The sequence below is a fragment of the Stegastes partitus genome, unplaced genomic scaffold (genome assembly GCF_000690725.1).
Source record: "Stegastes partitus isolate 25-593 unplaced genomic scaffold, Stegastes_partitus-1.0.2 Scaffold34, whole genome shotgun sequence".
NCBI classification, from domain to species: Eukaryota; Metazoa; Chordata; class Actinopteri; family Pomacentridae; genus Stegastes; species Stegastes partitus.
In genome coordinates this window covers 270,021-286,400 of record NW_007577765.1, presented here as the reverse complement: position 1 = coordinate 286,400, position 16,380 = coordinate 270,021, and the positions used below count along the sequence as shown (strand labels likewise).

The window sequence follows — 16,380 nt, the reverse complement described above, 5'->3', positions numbered from 1 at the left end:
CTACTTTTAGGATCAGGAGAGTTTTTCAGATTATTCAGAGGAGAACCTTTCTTTTATTGCGCCCAGTTTTCCCTTAAACATGCTGTCAGGACATTCCTTTCTCACAACCTGTCTGCCCAGAAACCACCCAAAACAATGAGGCAGACTGAGAGGAAAACCACAAACTTGGATCAGTAACTGCTGTCCTGTTGTTAACACCGTAACGTTGTAGAAAGGAATCAAGTTACAGAGCGCAGAGGTGGGACTGCCAGGAATACGGGGTGGCGCTTGGCCAAGCGCTTTCAGTTAAGTGGGTGGATGCAGAATCCAACGGGAGCAGCAAAATAAAAGTCCGTATTGTTTTAGGTGAAGCCACGCTAGATTCTCATCACAATCTTTTATTGAAAAACACAAGGGAACATTTAAATGCTGCAAAACTAGGAAATAGTATTTTAAGTGCATGTTTGAGTCAATTCCTGTAAATGTACTTTTATGTTTGCACATATTTATATCAAAGACAGAGACAGAAGAGACAGAAATGATGCATTGTCAAGAGAGCAAAGATGTCTGTGGTGTTGATTTACAGGTGTGTTACTCTAAAGCAGAAGTTTGCAGAGTAAACGCTGGCATGTCATGGAACTCCGCTGAATTCTTCCGAAGGTGACCACAAGCTAAAAATAGCAGAAACACTTTTTGTATCAGAACAGCGCAGGAGGGATGCCGCTTCCAAAAAGGAGGTTCCAGGAAGTCGGGATTTTCCATTTGTTTGGCTCTTGGCTCTGAAATGAGAACATTCCCCTTTAAAGTCACACTCGTGCCTCATCAGCCTCACGTCGCTGTGACGTGACTTCTCTGAATTCACATTTCTGCTGAAACCACCTGGGATTCTAAGTAGCTTTAAAGGGCCCATATTGTTTCCCAAATTTACTAAAGTGTCACGTGTTCACAATCTTTCTTTCAATTTCTCAGCTCTAAATAAAACAAAAATGATTCTTTTTTCTACCATGATTGTATAAATCTCTAATTTCAGCCTTGTTCTAAATGGGCTGTTTCAGTGTCTGGAGCTTTAAACACAACTGAGCTGCTGCTGTCTATGCCCCCATCAGGAAGAACTCACCCTCTGCATCTGTGATTGACAGCACAGAGCAAAAAAGTTGACCGTGAAAACATGATTTGCTATTACTACTAAGTGCTAATTTTACCTGAAAATGTCAACAATTTTTATAGCATAGCAGTTTTTAATTTGTGTGTATGGTGACTTTGACAGAAAACATTGTGGCCATAAAAATCAGTACCGTAAATTCCGGACTATTAGCGCACCTGAATATAAGCCGCACCCACTAACTTTAAAAAGAAAACTAGTTTTGTACATATACAGGCCGCACTTGTCAATAAGCCGCAGGTGTCCACGTTGTAACATGAGATATTTACACAGAAAGATTTTTTTAACTTTTAATAAAATACATACCGGTAACATACATCACACATACATCATACAACACATCTTCCTCTTGCGCACTAAAACCACTAAAGTTGTCTTCTTCAGCCTCAGAATTACTTCGTCACACACTTCCTCAGTCTCTCTTTCGCTGTTGCTCTCAATGTCACTTTTGTCTCGAGGCAAATCCGTAAAAATCGTAAAAATCTGTAAATTAGCCGCATCATTGTTTAAGCCGCAGCGTTCAAAGTGTGTGAAAAAAGTAGCGGCTTATAGTCCGGAAATTACGGTATTTTAGTGGCGCACAGCAGCAGCTTGGAAATGGCTCCACAGTGACGACGAGTTAGCTAATCGTCTTCATTGGCTGAGTTTTAGTCACAGATTCATATTTGTTCCATTGTGTGACAACGGAAACAGAAAATTATGTAAACGAAAAAACAGCTCAAATGGGAATTAAAGGCAGAAGAGAACCTCAGTTTAGGTTTAACAACAGACAACATGAAAACACAGTAACCCACTGAGTCCTGCTAGATAGACATATAGATACTTTATTCTTCGTCTTGGGGAAATTCCCCTTATTAGTTTCAACTCAGTCCTAAAGTCTGGAGCATTTCCAAATGTCACCCCACATAACATGTTCCTCAGAGCCCTGACCTGTGGACATGCAATCAAAGCTAATGATAATGTTAGCCACTAGCTGCACAACAAGCTAACTCTAAGGATTAAGACACTTGTGTTCACTCTTGCAGCCAACAGCAGAACGTTCGGTGTGATTTGCTCATGACTTTAGACTCATCAGAGGCAGCTCTAGAAAGTAAATAAACCTCATGGACTGTTGCTCTTTTTCTGGATCGCAGATATAAAAACCTTAACCTCTTGTACTTTAGTCCTCCAAGTTTAAAACAACCATAAAAACCACAATAAAAGTCACTATATGGGACCTTTAAAGCAGCACTGACTGTCACTTACGTTACTGTCCAGCAGATGGAGCCAGTCGTTGAGATGGTTGACGAGGGTGAAGGCGTCTGGAATGTTGTCGCCCTCTGAACAGAAGAGCAGCAGCACGGCCAGCGGGACGTCCTCCGTACAGCTAAACACACATCCAGGAACCATGATCAGACTTTAAAAAAAGCTTCTGATGGTAGACTTTTATTAGAACGCTGAATTTAGAGAAAGGTAATGTAGCAGAGACGGCAATTGTTTTGTAACACACTGAAGATAATCAGTTATTCTACAAGTTTTCCAGCGATATTAAGTAAATATCTTGTGGATATTTATCTTGGTGGATATTCACATAACGGTAACATGACATAATGTCATCAATTAATCTATATTAATATGATCCTGAACATGTACATGTAATTCTGAAACCCAAATCTTGTAGCTGTGACATCTTATTCTGTGCAACAATTTCACGAAAATGGAGAAATTACATCTAGTTCTTTCACATGCAACAGACCACACACACAGAACTTATGAGCAGACTTCTTAAACCAGTCCAGTGTGCAGTTTGTTGGTTGATTGTACAGAAGTGTGACACGAGTGCAGCTACAACTCAATCCTTAATTCTTAAACTTGGGTATATAAAAATAACTTAGAATTTTTTACTATTAGAAACATACTCCATCACTCTGGATCTAATCGTCCCTCATGTTTCGATGATTTAACGTCTCGGTGAAGCTCTACCTCTCTGTGTAAAGTCCTTTGGTGATGCCTCCACCGGGGATGTAGAGTCTTGGTTCTGTGTTGGTGTCTGTCAGTCCAGGGAAGGCCGACACTCGCTCCATCTCCCTCCAGCCCAGCTCCTTCAGAGCGTCCTCACTCACCGTCAGCAGGGACGGCGTGACCAGGTACCTCAGAGGAGTGCTGCCGTGCACACGCATTCGTTACTGGGCGTGATTGTGAAATAGCAAAATTAAAGAAAAGCATCGGCTACGTTGATTGCATGTTTACCCTTTTAGCTGCTGGTCGTCCCTCTGGTAGGCGTGACTGCTGGAAAGAACAACAGTCTTGGAGAACCCGCTGGCTTTGATCCAAGATACGAGAAGCTGGCGGAACTTTTTGGACTTTGTCTGAAGTTAAAATGAAGACAGAAAAAAAGAAAGTTAGAGTCATAAATACCATAAAATCCAGATCACATAGTTCTGGAAGACATAATTCACACAGTAACTCGGCTAAAAAAAAAAAAAAAAAAAAAAAAACTGTTTTTACCTGAACAATTGGGGCTCTGATCTGAAGAACTGCCAACTTTAGTTCTGCTGCTGTGTAAACTGTGAATGACAGAAGGTTGACAGAGAAACTCAGAGTCTGATTCTTGAAGAGATTTCTTTTCACTTCACCGCATCTCATCTTGATCTCGCAATTTATTCAGTGTTTCACGAGCCACTGAGACACTTTCAGTCTGTCTGGTTAAGAAACACAATTCAGTCAACAGTGATCAGCTGCTACCTTCTGCAGGAGTGTGCAGCTCCTCAGCGTCTTCTTTACAGGTTGCGTACGGGTTGTTTCCAGCCATCGGGATGAGACAGTCTGTGTGCATGTGGCCGACTCTGCTCATGTTGAGCGTGGACACGATGAGGTCCACTGCCAGCTGACCCACATTTCCAACAGCTACTGCTGGCTGGGGGGAGAAGACAACAAGAGTAGGTGGCAGTTATTTTGCTCACTTATCAACGGACTTAGCCTCTGTTTCATGCAAAAATGCAGTTGTACCTTCTCATATATGATGGTTTTCTGCCTTTTTTTTGTTTAAATCACAGTAAACTTAATTATTTTTAAGTGTGGACCAATTGTTGGACAAAACAAGCAACATAAAATGTCACCTTGAGCACTGAGCAAGCTAAATGTCAAACAATTTTTCAGTGTATTGAGAAAATAATCTGCAGAACTATAGAAAACAGTAAAGGTCCCATATTGTGGCCCTTTTGTAACAGAAGTGACCGTGGGTCTGTACTACTGTTGTCTGACAACAGACACAGAAAAATATGTAAATAACAGCAGCTTTAGTGGGGATTTGTCTGTTTTAAAATGCAGTATATGGGAGCTTAGAGAGCAGGACAGAAGAAAACAGATGGAGCACCCACCCAGTCTTTGTTTATTGGTTATTTATTGGCTATTAACAGTTTCCATCATCTCTAAATATCCCTCAGCGTTATGGTTTCCACAGAGCTCAGACCTTGTGGCCACATTAGCAGTGGAACATACGAATAGCAAGAATTTTCCTTGTGCTGTGGGACGTTACCATCAAAAATAACCCTTCAGTTCCTAAGATGCTGTCAGTGCATGACGACTTTTGTGTTCACTCTTGCAGCTAAACACAAACTGAGACATTTTAGAGTTAGCAGGAGCAGTAAAGTAAAGTAGACCTGTTAGACTGAGAGGCATCTGTTCATTCTGAGTAGTTAACCTGCAATCAGCGAGTGGTCAGGGACATACCCATTTAAATACGCCAACTTCTTACTGGCTTTTAAAAGTGGAAGTCTTCATATCTTAACAGCTTCGAAGTTTTAACAAACAAAAGACAGAATAAAAATGGCTTTTCACTATATGGGACCTTCAAAGATATTCTCCACATAAAGCAAAATAAACTGCACTGAGCACTTTAACGTGTCATATTTAAGCACTACAGCGTTTACATACGTGGACTTTTACTTCTAATTACCTGACTTAAATGCAAAAGATGGTCACATTAATTTGAGTCAGAGGTTTTCTGCAGCTTCAAGTCTCAAGTTTAACTATAAATCGGGAGCATCAACTAGATTTTTTTTTTCTACTCACCATGACGAGGGTGAAATCTTTGAAGGAGGGCGCTGAGTTTTGTGAAGAAATAAACATGATGCCGTTTGGTCAGCAGACGCTAAGAAATAAAATATAAACCGACTACAAGATTTAAACGTGGTGATATGAGCTAAAAAATGATAATTTCCCGGCAGCTTTCACTTCTATTTTCATGCCGGGTGTTGGGGGCCTTTCTCTCTTTGACCTGTGGCGACTGTTGATGATGAAACGGTTTTAGTAGCGCCTGTAGATGCCTGAATGAAATGTAGCGGCGAAGCTTCAACAAAAATATATATATATTCAGGCATATTTTGGGGCAACTTGAAGCTCCGCAAAGACTCAATGCACATTAGAGATATTCAACTCAGTAACAGCGCGATCTTATACTATAAAAATCAGAGAACAGATCGTAATAATAATAATACTAATAATGATAATAATTTCTAAGAGCAAAGTTATGTTTTTTTTATCCATTAAAAATGCAATTAAAGACATTAACATGCCTTAAAGACGCTGACATAAACTGTATTAGATTTTTTTTTTTTTTAATCCAAATATTACTCAACAGGAAATCATTATAACATAGAGATATGTGAGAGATGTGACATATGGATATTTATTGATAAACAAAACACTGCAGCATCATATTCGTGGGATTCGAATTTAAAAGAGCCTGCTAAACGAAGATTATTAATTAACATGAGTATTGTGACAACAATAACAACACATCGTAACACATGAAATTAATACAATAAAATATCTGACATCAGGTTGCACTATATTATCATTCTGGACAAGACATTTCCCTTTATTCTGTTAAGTTTTTTAGTATGAGCTTGAGTTTCTGAACAGTTTTTGGATTAATCAGAGTTAAATGAAGTGAGAGATTAAACACGAAGAACTAATAAGAACAAAAGGAAGCACTTTGTTCAACCAGAAATATTGTGCTTGATTCATCAAATTACAAAGTCTAAATCAACTATAAATCAAGAACTATATTTGTTACCTACAAATATACTGCCAGCTATTAATAGTGAGATTTTATTTATTCTTTTTAAATGCATGGTTGGGATTTTGTGTAGGAAAACAAGCTGTGACAAATGAAAGAATTCATGTAAATCACACAAGGTGCAACTAAACAGGCAAAAACAGATCGATGTGTTAATAACAGTACCTATTCCTTTATTTCACAGTGAAACACAAGTGCCAACAGATCAACACTTGTCAATGCAGACAGATAGTGTGCCATCAGTTCAGTTATTTCGGCTTGACTTCATTGGGAGCAGGCAGGCCTTTCACCGCAGCCACAGCATTGTCTACCATCTGCTGTACTATCTTGCTTGTTGTGGTGTAAGTGTTGGTGCCAACGTGGGGCGTGATGAGCACGTTAGGGAGGCCGAGGAGAGGATGATCCCTGCACAGAATCAAGCAGAAGACATGTTAAGAGGAGGAGTTTCACTTGTATTACATCAGTTAAAATAAAGTCTTACGCGCAGACTGATGGACAGATCAATTCTTTCTATTTAGGTTTTTGGGTTTTAAAGGATATCAAAGCTGGCATTAGAGGTTGAGAAATGTCCAGTGATTTATATTTTAAAAATGCATTTATTGAGTTTTGTGGGAGCTTTGGAACAATGTCCAAGACACAACATGTCAACCAAGGCATTCAGCACACAGAGTAACATCAGATTTAATGTGGAATCGTGTCTCCATCGATTTAACAAATACGAGCCCAATGTTCACTCTCCTTTTAGCTTCGTTTTGATTTCCACTGACTCTAAAGCTAAAGCTAAACGTTCCTCTGTATTCATTTATTGGTCACTAATTGTACGCTACCAAACAGTTGGCAGTGGGTTTCTCAGAGGTGCAGCAACAGGTGGTGGAGACCAAAATAGAGCTTGTTACAGTCCTGAGCCACTGTGGTCCTTCACCCTTTGTTTTTATATTAACCGTGTCCTGGTTTTATATCTATATTAACATGTGTTGGACCTGGTTAAGGAGTTTTTTATAAGCACATTTTGCAGGTAAGTAAATGTTTAGATGGCAGGTTTTGGGTTCTACTTCTGTACTTTTTGTTTTTGGTTAGTGAGTTATTTTGAGTCCTTTAGTTATAATAAAGATGAGGTAGGTGGGTTCAAAACTTTCAGTTAGATAGCCACCTTTTGTTTGTATCAACCTGTTATTTCTGAGTAGCATCCACTGCCCTCTGTTCCTCCTTGCGCATGACCTGTGCTGATTTAATGTTGTTATCTCAAAAACCTATTATTCACTAAAACACTTCCAACTTTGGTACAACTGTGACCATCTGGTTGTTTTTATGTTACTTCTCTTTCCCTTTGGGCGCTGAATCATAACAGAGCTGGAAGGACAATACTAAAATACAGGATTTGGATTAGTCATCCAGCCAGTATGACTCAAAATGAATACTGATGCTGTTCCACGTGTTAACACATTCACTACAAAAATATTACAGTGATCGGTCAAAGCTGTATCTGCAGCTTTTGTGCTGATCCCAAATGTTTAAAATTATCAGTTTCTGCAATTTCAGTTAAAAGACAAACAGCTTCAAAGACATGAATGTACAAATCCATCATCAAAGTACAAAAATCACATAAAAAAATAATGAATAATACTGAATATTGTGTACTTTATGTTTATGTAATGTTATTTACCTTTTAAAACTACTGATGGTTCTGCATATCTTGCATGTCAGAACACAGTGTTCACTTAAAGTGTATAAGGATTATGTTATGCATCAGAGTGTTTGGAGAGTGTGGGTGTTTTCACAGAGACGGTACCTGGGTAAAGGTTCAGGGTAAGTAACGTCTAAAGCTGCTGCTCGAATCGTTCCAGACTGCAGAGCTTTGACTAATGCATCCTGGTCCACAACTCGACCTGAAACATAAACAGAGACAAAATTAGACCAACTATTGCTGTTTCAGGACAGCTTGACAGATTAGAAAAGGGAAGGAAACGCATCACTCCCACCCCTGCTGACGTTGACCAGTGTTGCTGTGGGTTTCATGAGGGACAGCTGCTGGTGGCTGATCAGTCCTGTGGTTTCAGGCGTCAGGTTCACCGCCAGCATGACAAAGTCGGACTCTTTCAGCAGGTCATCCATGTTCTTGCAGAAAGTCGCCCCCACTGCCTGCTCATCCTCAACACTCCTGAACAGCACCCAGAAAGACAAACATCGTGTTGATTTATTGCTCTAATGCCTCAGTAGCAATCTATGTACAAGTAACTGTCGCATTGGATTTTTTAGGTGACATTTTGCCATCCAAAACCTCTCAGTTAAACTCCTTATGTATCTTTAAACTGTCTTTTACCTTCTGTTTCTGTTGTGATACAGGATCTTCATGTCAAACCCTTTGCCTCTCTGAGCGATTTTGTATCCGATGTCTCCCATTCCGATGATCCCTAGTGTCGACTCAGAGACTTCATCTCCCATCAGGCATTGTGGTAGGTGGGTTGTCTTCGGGTCAACGGCTATGTGGTGACCTACAAGGAGATGGACCAAAACACTTGAACGGGTTTCTAACACATTATTTACTTCTGCTATCCTCGTGTGATTACTTAGTATTTAAGATGTTGTGAGCTGTAAATACTTTATACTACATACAGTATGTCACCAGAACTGTACAACATAAAGCAAGAGACAAGATGATGATAATTATGAGAGGCAGTATGGGAATGAAGCAAAATTCTTCAAACCATATTACTCTAAATTATGTTGTAGATTCAGGTATTCATCTTTCATTTACCAAGAGAGGGGAAAAAAAGACCAAGAACCCATTTTTCTCTAAATGAGTTTGGATTTTAGTTTCTACATCTGAAAGAATCGAAAAGTTTCTGCCTTTTTCTTCTTCTACCAATAATCTATACATACATTCTATTTTCTGAGGGTTGCACTATAACTGTTTCACGTTGGGTTTGGCTTCAGTTAACCGTCGACCTCACCTTCGACCACCTTCCGTGCTGACGCCAGCAGCAGAGCCATACCGATATCTGCGGTGGCGTTGCTCACCACGCCGGGCGTGTTGGTCACCTTCACACCAAGACTGTTGATGTACGGCACGTCCAGGTGGTCGATGCCCACTCCTCCGTTGGCCACCACCTTCAGCGACGGAAGCAAACTGAGCAGTGAAGGTTCGACAGTAGGGAAGCTGTTCCACAACAACACGGCCTGGATTTTTGGGCCGTGCAGCTGCGGGTTTTGTTGAAAGTCTTTGAGGCAGACAACGTTGAAGTTTCGTTTTATGATGTCAGCAAGGTCTTCGAAGTAACCCTGCTCGCCCACCTCTGAGATCAGAGCCCATGGTTTGTCCTCCGCCATTACCTGGTGGGAAGTAGCAGACATTAAAGGTTGCATATGGTGAAATCCATTATTGTTGTGTTTTGTTTGTCTTAAAAGAGCCCTGTGATAGACTGGTGACCTGTCCAGGTGTCCCCTGCCTTCACCCTGAGTCAGCTGGGATAGGCTCCAGCCCCCCTACCACCCAAGTGAGGATTAAGCAGTGTACAGATAATGGATGGATGGATGGATGTCTTAAAAGCTTAAAAGTATAACATAGAAGTTGTGAGAATCGGACCATTCTTGAAGCCTCTCCACTAGATTGCCTTAAACCTTTGCAAGCCAGAGAGAACTTCATCCAGTTTTCACGTACAAAGTGAGGAACCAGTAATTATCCAGCTCAAATTTAGCACCATCCTGTCTCCTCACTGCCTGCTGCTTCCCTGGTGACTCATTCAGAATGAACAGCTGAGTCGCATTCCAGCAGATTTATTTACTGTCTTGAGCTGCCTCTGCTAACTCTGCTAAAATGTCTCAGCCACCAAATGTTCGTCTGTTGGCAGCAACAGCAAACCAAAAAACACTCCCAGCATCTGAGGAGCTGAAGATTAGGGGTTTACTTTATATTTAATAGAAGTCCTCAAAATTAACATTTTGTGGAAATGTTAAGACCTATTTGAAACCAATAAACAAAGACTGGGTGTGGGTTTCTTTCCCCCTTCAGTGTGCCCTGAACTCAGTCGTTTACATCGGTGAGCTTCTCTCCTGCTCTCTGTGCTCAAACACATTGTATTTTAATACAGCCAAATTTCCAATTGAGTTGTTTTAATATGAATATTTTTTATTCATTCATCATTTTATTCATTTTATCCATTATTCTGCTGCAACTGCTGCACAGTCACAGTGTTGCTCTGCGCTATCAATCACAGACGCACAGAGAGTTTTCTTCCCATCTTTCAAACAAAGCCTTTTTTAAAAAAATGAAAATATTCAAAAGTGCCTTAGCAGCCATGATTGTTCTGTAACAGTTAAGTCACTCAAATGTGCTAAGACTGAGCAGTTTACTCTCAATTAACTTAACAATTAAACTTGGCCGTGTAACTTCTGCCTCTCTCTATTTTGAGGACATCTTGTTTGAAAAAACTTTATTGTAACAGACAGTGGACAAAAGTTGTCTTTGTATTTCCGGTCATGGCGGCCGGTTGTTAACATTAACAGTGTGAACAGAGAAGCTCCAGATTAAAACTCAGCGTATAAAATGAGTTCACGCTTCGTACATGTTTCATAAAACTGCCACAGTGTCTGCCCTGCTTTAAATGCTAACCCTGCTAGCATGAGGGACGACAACTAGTGCACTGCTATAATGTTCCGGGGGAGGTTCGCGACACATAGAATGTTCGTTCCGGAGACGCACGTAAGTTGACATGAAAGATAAAAACATTAAAACTTACAAAAAAAACTGGAAGTACAGTGAATGGAACTGACCTGAGTTTACTCACAAGTATTTCTTACAGTGGCTTCCTTCTCCTGTTGAACCAGGAAGAACTACTTAGATAGCTGGACGAATTTCAAACTAAGTGCTTTTTTTTTGTTTTTTTGATTAAAAAAACAAGCAAACAAAACAAAAAAAAACATAGCATATCATATGATAACATAACAAATAAACAAGCTTCTAAAAATTGTAGGACACTATTATTATTATTATTATTAATAATAATAATAATAATAATAATAATAATAATAATAATAATAATAATAAAGATATTATATTCTCTGAACAAATATAAATGTGGTATATATTATTTAATTAAATTTTAAACATAGGGTAAAAGTTTAAAAGGTGTTTGCTGTTCCAACTTATGGCATCTTTACAACACAACAGATGTCAGAGTAAAGTTGCATTTTAAGGTGGCCTCCTATAGTCACCGATCAAAGCAGTTTCTGTGTACTGGTCACTGTATCTGATGTTTTTCCGTTAAAGCCAAACCCTGACCCGAACCCTGACCAGACCAGGGTGAGGATTAACTCAGCGGTGAGAATGTGTCACCAGCTGAACAGCTAATAATTGAAATGCACTTTCTAGCCTTAATTTTGCATGAGATCATTTGTGTTTTTGTGGAAAAATGTCTGCGATTACAAAACTAATTTATGTAAAATTACAGAACCAATACTTTGGAATGTAATTTAACTGTATTTTTATGTCAAAAAAGTGTTATGGCTATTTATACTTACAAGTTTGTGATGTTATTTTCCATTTGATAAATACATTCGTCATCTATTTTTGTAATTTTAGTGAGATATATATATAATATATTCTAAACCTACAGGCTGAAACCACTCCTTTTCTTAACCCTGTCTTCTTATTCCATCCACGTTTTGCATCCTGCATATTCTCCATACTGTCACACTATGTGTCACCAGATCACAGCATGTGATAAATGCCTTCACGTTAAGTTTCCAACTGGACAGTACCTTTCTGTGTAGCAGCTGATGCACAGATCTGTGCAGGTTTGCCACTTTAAGAAGCCGGTATCCTGGTGCTGGAGCCCACAGTCTCCTCACACAGCGGACATAGAGGAGACATGTCATACTGGCTGGAAAGTTGGTGATATTGTAAGAGTAATATAACCCCAGGAGAAACTGCAATCACAAAATCGAGATTACAGTATTAAAAAGATAATTAACAGTTGCAGCACATAATAGAATGCACATTATATGTCAAACATGTTAAAAACATGCATGCAGTTGAAGTCCGTAGGTTAAATTGCTGCAGGTAAATGATTAACGTGATACTTGTTTGTCAACTAAACAACCCCAAACAAACTCAGGACAAACTTCTTTTCATTGAAAGTTATTGAAGCTCTCACCGTTTCACCTGGAAGCTGTTTTCTGATTCTGGAGTAAAAACTGGCTTTTAAGAGAAAAGGGGCAGAGGCAGATATTCAGCTGGCCTTGAATAAAGCCCTCCTCCCTTTTACTTTAGGTGAAGATTAAGCAGATTCAAATTTAGACAGTAACAGCAGCCCAGTGGGCCATCCACTCCCTCTGGCTTTAAGAGGAGCAAACAGAAAGAATTCATTGAGCACATCGAGCGGGCAGGCGGAGGCTCCGGGGTGGTGACTGGTGCATCAAACTAAGCAGTGGGACAGCGATCAAAGGTCATTAAATACTCCACTGTTTACAAAGAGAGTGTACACGGAGCTGATTATATTTGGTTCAGTCATTCCTTCCACTCGGTTCTCCTCATCTTATTAGTTTTTTCATGTTTCCCCTGAATTCACTGGGAATTTCAGTTTTGGTTGAATGAAACTAATTACCCTGAAGGGCAAGTTAAGCAACTGTAGCAGAAAATAATAATTGGGAGAGCAGCGTATCTTAAAAGAAGGAGAAAATGTGCTTTTTAAGTGTATGCAAACTGGCAAGGACAGTTGTGACCAAATGTGTGCAAAAAGCATCAACACACTTTATGATAATGTGATATTTGTACATTGTGAAAAGGTGGATTAATGGCAAAAAATATAATAATCACATGCATGTATTGATATGCAAATCATAACAATGAGAAAACAGTGGGCGTATGATTAGAAATTATGCATGCGTATTAGCAAAATGTGTTTAAATTCACATTAACGTGTTCCAAAAGAGGCTATGAAGGTTTTTTTCATTAAAGAATCAAATCACAGTGCAGCCGATATTCCCTCCACCTCAAGAAAGTAAGTTTGCGTCATTTAGTAGCATTTTGTAAAACTGCAGCTTCAAAGTGCTTCACAGAGGAAGAGAAAGGAGATGTTCTGCAGAAACCACAAAATCCAAAGTTCTGACATCAAGAAAAGGAAACCGATATAGTTTGAGTTGCTTTGAAAGTTTCATGTGAAACACTTCTAAACCACCTGTGACAATGCTGCACATGTCACCTGCAGAGTGAGGCTGGGAGATGATCATTCAGTGATAACAGGAAACACTGACAACAATGAGTGAGAGGTGTTCATGAAATGTGTTGTTGAAACGTGTGTGAAGTCAGCACGCAAACTTGAGTCCAGCTGGTTGCTGCTGGATGAGCTTTGGTAACGTTTCACCAAATGTTTAATACATTGCATATAAAACTCCTCCAAAACACCTTTAAACATGTAACCACTAGGTGGCATTAAGACATTGAGCTGGGACTGTGTGGCAGCATTAAGACCGCTTTCACTGCTCTGGCTGAAAGCTTAAGTTTTCTAAAACTATGAATCTCCAGACAGCAGCAAAATGCACTGTGGTCTGCAACATGTTTGGTTTTTGATCTGCGTCATGCGATTCCTTAAAACGAAGAAATATGTGCACTCTGAGTTTTAGTTCATGTACGGTTTATTGCAAGAATTTTTAAAGGCCTCGAGAGTGAAAAGCAAGTTGGAAAAAATAAATAAATACAGTTTTATGCAGCAGTTTTCGCCTCTTTAATGTTATGTTACTAATAAGATGGAAATCGCACCGTGTAATAAGTCCCAAGAATATTTTATGTAAAGATGGATTAGTTTATATACAATTAATAAATCAGACTTTATTGTGTAGCACTTTTCATACAAATGAAATGTAACACAAAGTGCTTAACACAACAGAGGGACTGACAAAGCAATAAAAAAAAAAAAAACAATAAAAACAATAAAAGCAATACCCTCCAACCCGCCTCATAAACATGATGTTACAACCAAAGGACTCAATAAAACTGAGGAACTGGTTTACTTTTGCGTTATTGGATGGAAGTGTCTCACTCTGTTTTCAAGTGCATTTATACTGTGAGAATAAAATGTTATATTTATTATATAATAATAATGTGTAAATATTTGGTCACATCACCTATTTAGGAAATTTGGAGGGATAGATCTCTCTTAGTATAAATTACATTGGGATTTGTCTGATATTAGTTGGTTGCCTTTTTGCGCACTTCTTTTGCTAATTTTGGAACCTTATTTTCCAAAATACCTTAAAACAAAAAGGTGCTTTGTTTAAACTGTGAAATATTTGCAAAGCACACGTGCTCCTAAAGACCAGCATCCAGCCTCTTTTCACTCACGCTCATATCTAGACGTTGCGATTGTTGCGAGTCTCCAAATGTATCAATCAAGGGTAAGTTCTGGAGATCATTTTTTAACTTTAATTGCTTGTTTCTGAGTCACAGCAACTTGTAATAAAACCAGTAAACCAGTAAACTACACTGCATGAAGGGAATTAGCCTTTTTAATCAAAGGTATTTTTATATACCAGCCTTAACCTTTTGAAAATGTCCAGGCATGTTGTGACAGAGGAGGGTCTTGAAGTCCTGAACTCAAAAGTTAAGTTGCATTAACTTAAATTTATTTTTAAATCAACTCATGCAGAAATTTGAGTCAAAGTTACACACAATGTTCAGTTGATGCGATTACCGACATTATTGCGTCAACCCAACCCATCAAAATAATGTCTATAACTTAAAAGGTTCATCTAAATCAGTGAATTGGATGAATATCTTGGAACCATGCATTTAATAGGTCCTTGAATTACTTTTTAGAGTGTGGATATGCAGTTGAGACTCTGCTGCTGCATCGCCCACCTGCAGATTCGGTGCGCAGAAGCTAAGGTTGAGGGGTTTGCTTTGATGCGATCGCCTGCGTGTGCGTGTTCCTGCATCAGAACATCAGTGGAGGTCATGTGTGCAAGACAGTTGCAGATCAGCTGTACCTGCTTTCCTCTGTTGCGTAATCTCTCCACTTCAACTTAAAGTGTCTGCTCATCCCTTTGTCCTTTCACTCCTCCTCCACACCTGTATCTGTCACTCCTCTCCTACTTCTTTCTCCACTCATCTGTCACCTGGACACCCCCCCAAATTTCACTTCTAAATTTGTTTCACTCCTCTCCTCCTGTCCTTCACTCTTTGCTCCTCCCATCCAAAATCTACCTCCCTCGTCGTCCATGAAGCTGCAACCTTCTCTCTTCTTGTCCATCGGAGCCGGCCAGGAGTCATTCAGGCTTTCATTAAGCCAGTTCAGACCTCCAGCCAAGCTCCAGTTCCATCTGCCGCCACATCCGACAGCAGGTGGCCTTTTAGCAAAGTGCTGACTCACACGATAGACACGGCAATTATATCTCTGCTTCATTACACAGCATTTAGCCTCTTGTTGTCGGTGCTCTACTCTGATCACATGGAAGTATTATCTATATCGCACCAGGGTGTCCAAGGGCCGATTCTGTTGCGGTCCCTCCTGATGACAGATTTAGTTGTGTGGCATGTCAAGAGTCTCATGCCTGCAGTCAGGTGACGGGTTTTAAACGGTTGTCATGGTGCAGCACAGAGGAGACAGTGAGTGAAAAACTCCTTAAGTAAACTCCATAATCGATTGCTGACGTGAGTCCACAGGCCCGTCCTGACTCAGCTTATCAGCACCACAGAGCCCTAAAGACAAGATGTAGTTGCTTTTCATGGCTCCCCCGAGCAGATAAAAATAAAACAATAAACCAATGCAGATGACTTTGGCAAGGTTTTTTAGATTTATATTGTGGTGTCTTATCTATTGTCTTTTTGGCTTCTTGCAGAAGTAAAATGCAGTAAAACAGCACAACAACAAACAAACGTGTATTGTTGTAAAAACACTGGCATATTTTCATTTCTAAATGTAGTTTAGGCCTGCTTCCTCGTTATTTACAGGTCTTTATTTGTATAAAAGCTCCAAGTGGTTACAGTCTGTGGTCCCAGGATCTGTTGCTACTGTCTTTTCCTAAGGCTAGAACCGAACTGGGAAAGAAAGCTTTTAAATTCGCTGCTCCCTCGACCTGGAACACATTGCAAAAAGACCTGAAACTTCAAGTGCTCCTAATTGACTTGGAGGCAAAATCATCAGTCTGTAGATGTTTCAACAGATGATTATTTTGCTAGTTA

At 39.6% G+C, this 16,380-nt stretch overlaps 2 protein-coding genes across 4 annotated transcripts in view; both read right to left on the bottom strand.

Annotated features, from left to right (window-relative positions):
- Positions 1–357: 357 nt before the first annotated feature.
- psmg2 (proteasome (prosome, macropain) assembly chaperone 2) lies at positions 358–5,387 on the bottom strand. The gene is made up of 7 exons (XM_008300848.1): positions 5,195–5,387; positions 3,866–4,037; positions 3,629–3,687; positions 3,371–3,489; positions 3,104–3,283; positions 2,387–2,507; positions 358–758 (listed from the first exon to the last, which is right to left on the bottom strand). Exons 1-7 carry the CDS (start codon positions 5,249–5,251, stop codon positions 678–680), a joined length of 789 nt encoding a protein of 262 aa, XP_008299070.1. The 5' UTR covers positions 5,252–5,387; the 3' UTR covers positions 358–677.
- Positions 5,388–5,802: 415 nt separating this feature from the next.
- Positions 5,803–16,380, bottom strand: part of LOC103371463 (glyoxylate reductase/hydroxypyruvate reductase) — a 16,331-nt gene continuing 5,753 nt past the window's right edge. Inside the window, exons 2-7 of one of the 3 annotated variants that reach the window (XM_008300799.1) lie at positions 11,961–12,128; positions 9,155–9,533; positions 8,524–8,695; positions 8,183–8,361; positions 7,993–8,089; positions 5,803–6,608 (exon numbers count right to left, since the gene is read on the bottom strand). In XM_008300799.1, coding sequence (XP_008299021.1) covers positions 6,452–6,608; positions 7,993–8,089; positions 8,183–8,361; positions 8,524–8,695; positions 9,155–9,533; positions 11,961–12,077 — 1,101 coding nt within the window. In that variant the 5' untranslated portion in view covers positions 12,078–12,128 and the 3' untranslated portion in view covers positions 5,803–6,451. Of the gene's footprint in view, positions 6,609–7,992; positions 8,090–8,182; positions 8,362–8,523; positions 8,696–9,154; positions 9,534–9,786; positions 9,805–10,973; positions 11,045–11,960; positions 12,129–16,380 lie in introns of those variants that run through there. The other 2 variants (XM_008300815.1, XM_008300808.1) reach the window with 2 other exon arrangements.

Bases quoted from the DNA above. Each gene is read 5' to 3' on its own strand.
- psmg2 (XM_008300848.1), bottom strand. From the start codon at position 5,251: ATGTTTATTTCTTCACAAAACTCAGCGCCCTCCTTCAAAGATTTCACC. The intron at 3,284-3,370 runs GTAAACATGCAA...TGTGCACGGCAG, and splicing joins GACGACCAGCAGCTAAAAGG to CACTCCTCTGAGGTACCTGG. The intron at 759-2,386 runs GTAAGTGACAGT...TTCTCATTTCAG, and splicing joins TCCATCTGCTGGACAGTAAC to AGCCAAGAGCCAAACAAATG.